Raw genomic sequence first — 2,079 nt, 5'->3', positions numbered from 1 at the left:
TCTCCTCCGCTTCCGCCTACATGGATTTCAGAGCAGCAGCAGACGAAGCCCCCACCTCGCCCTTGATCCGCCGCCCCGTTCCGCCTCCGGCGAGAAGTGCCCAAATTTCCTTTTGGGTCCTCTTCTTCCTCGTGGTCGCCTATGTCCTCCTCTCCTCCGGTCTGGGATCCAACCCCGCCTCGTCTCGGCCGCTCTCCAAGCTCTCTCGCCCCGTCGTCCTCCTCGTTTCCTCCGATGGATTTCGCTTCGGGTACCAGTTCAAGAGCTCTACTCCCAACATTCACCGCCTTATTGCCGGAGGCACAGAGGCCGAGGAGGGCCTCATTCCCGTATTCCCCACCGCCACCTTCCCTAACCACTACTCCATCGCCACCGGCCTCTACCCTGCTTACCACGGCATCATCTACAACTACTTCGTTGACCCTGTGTCCGGCGACCGGTTCGCGGTTGGGAACCTCGACCCTAAGTGGTGGCTCGGGGAACCGATCTGGGAGACAGTGAGCGCCCAGGGTTACAACGCCGCCGCCTACTTCTGGCCTGGATCGGAGGTCATTAAAGGTTCTTGGGCATGCCCTCCCAAATTCTGCCCTAAGTACAACGGGTCAGTGCCCTTCGAGGAAAGGGTTGATACCGTGTTGGGGTATTTCGATCTACCCGATGACGAGATTCCTGCTTTCATCGCGCTCTACTTCGAGGATCCGGATTCACAAGGACACGTCGTAGGGCCGGACCATCCGCAGATCACTGATGCAGTCGATCGGATTGATCAGATGATAGGGAGATTGATCTCCGGGTTGACGAAGAGAGGGATATTTGAGGATGTGACATTGATTCTAGTAGGCGATCATGGGATGGTGGGCAACTGCGCTGCCAAACAAATATTTCTCGATGATTTCTCTCCAGAAATCACAATTGCAGAGAGCTGGGTACAGTCCTATAGTCCTTTGCTCTCGATCTGGCCTCCTGCAAACGTTTCGTCATGGGATGTTGTGACCAAAATGAACCAAGCGCTAAATTCAGGCACAATCGAGAATGGAAAGTACCTCAAGATGTTCTTGAAGGAGGATTTGCCTGCTCGGCTACATTACTCTGAGAGCTACAGGATTCCACCAGTAATTGGCTTATTGGCTGAAGGGTACAAGGTTTCTCAAAAAAGAACCGATATTTGCGAATGCGATGGAGCTCATGGCTATGACAATGCCTACTTCTCGATGAGGACAATCTTCGTGGCTCATGGGCCACAATTTGAAAGTGGCAGAAAGATACCTTCATTCGAGAATGTTGAGATATACAACCTAATCACAAGCATTCTCAAGGTAAAAGGTGCTCCAAATAATGGGTCATCTTCTTTCCCTAATTCTGTACTCTTGCCAAGTTCATAACCACTTCAGCATGCTGGGGAAGTTGTCTTATTGCGTCTTAATGCTATGCCAACGAGCTTGCAATCACTATGATGATTATCAAATCCACCTGATGATACGGGCAGTTAATTGCTTAAGTTATTTCGTTGTATTTGAATTTAGTTGGGTGTAGTTATGTTCTATCATCTTTAGATGTTGCTGTTGGTAAATGCTTGTTAAGTACTTAATTCCATACTATTTATCAGTGGAATATTTGTAACTAGTTTGCTGTATTTTCTTTATCTGCCCTTGATCTCTTATTGCTCTGAATTTCTCAAACAACTTACACAATAACAATCCTTCTAGAAAGATGATTGACAAAGAAGGGAATCACACTCATTTGGATCGTTTAAGTTCATTCCAGACTAATTAAACTAAAGCCAAACAACATGTAACAAAAGTAAATCAACAAAAATGTCAATTGTGGTTAAGCCATGGTTGGTAGGAAGTCTAACATGTAGCCTTTGTATAATATGGACTGTGTAAACAAAACCATCAAGTCTTGCTGATGTAGCACCAAAATCAAATTAATTGAAAACTGATTTTTACATGAAATACTGAGATACTTTTATAGACTAGTTCCTACCAAAACTACCAAACAAATAAGTAAATCTGGAGATTTAATCATTGTCATTGACTATCTAAATTGAAAGATAACAAACTAAAATAGTCTAATTAT

The 2,079-nt window shown here is 45.6% G+C and overlaps 1 protein-coding gene across 1 annotated transcript; it reads left to right on the top strand.

The window, feature by feature from the left end:
- LOC141833718 (uncharacterized) lies at nucleotides 1–1,588 on the top strand. The gene has a single exon (XM_074721211.1). It carries the CDS (start codon nucleotides 21–23, stop codon nucleotides 1,380–1,382), a length of 1,362 nt encoding a protein of 453 aa, XP_074577312.1. The 5' UTR covers nucleotides 1–20; the 3' UTR covers nucleotides 1,383–1,588.
- The last annotated feature ends 491 nt before the right edge of the window (nucleotides 1,589–2,079 follow it).

This window comes from Curcuma longa, chromosome 8 (genome assembly GCF_044706935.1).
Source record: "Curcuma longa cultivar G26 ecotype Majalengka, Jawa Barat chromosome 8, ITB_CL_G26_1.1, whole genome shotgun sequence".
In the NCBI taxonomy this organism is placed as follows: Eukaryota; Viridiplantae; Streptophyta; class Magnoliopsida; order Zingiberales; family Zingiberaceae; genus Curcuma; species Curcuma longa.
This window is presented reverse-complemented; position numbering and strand designations above follow the sequence as displayed.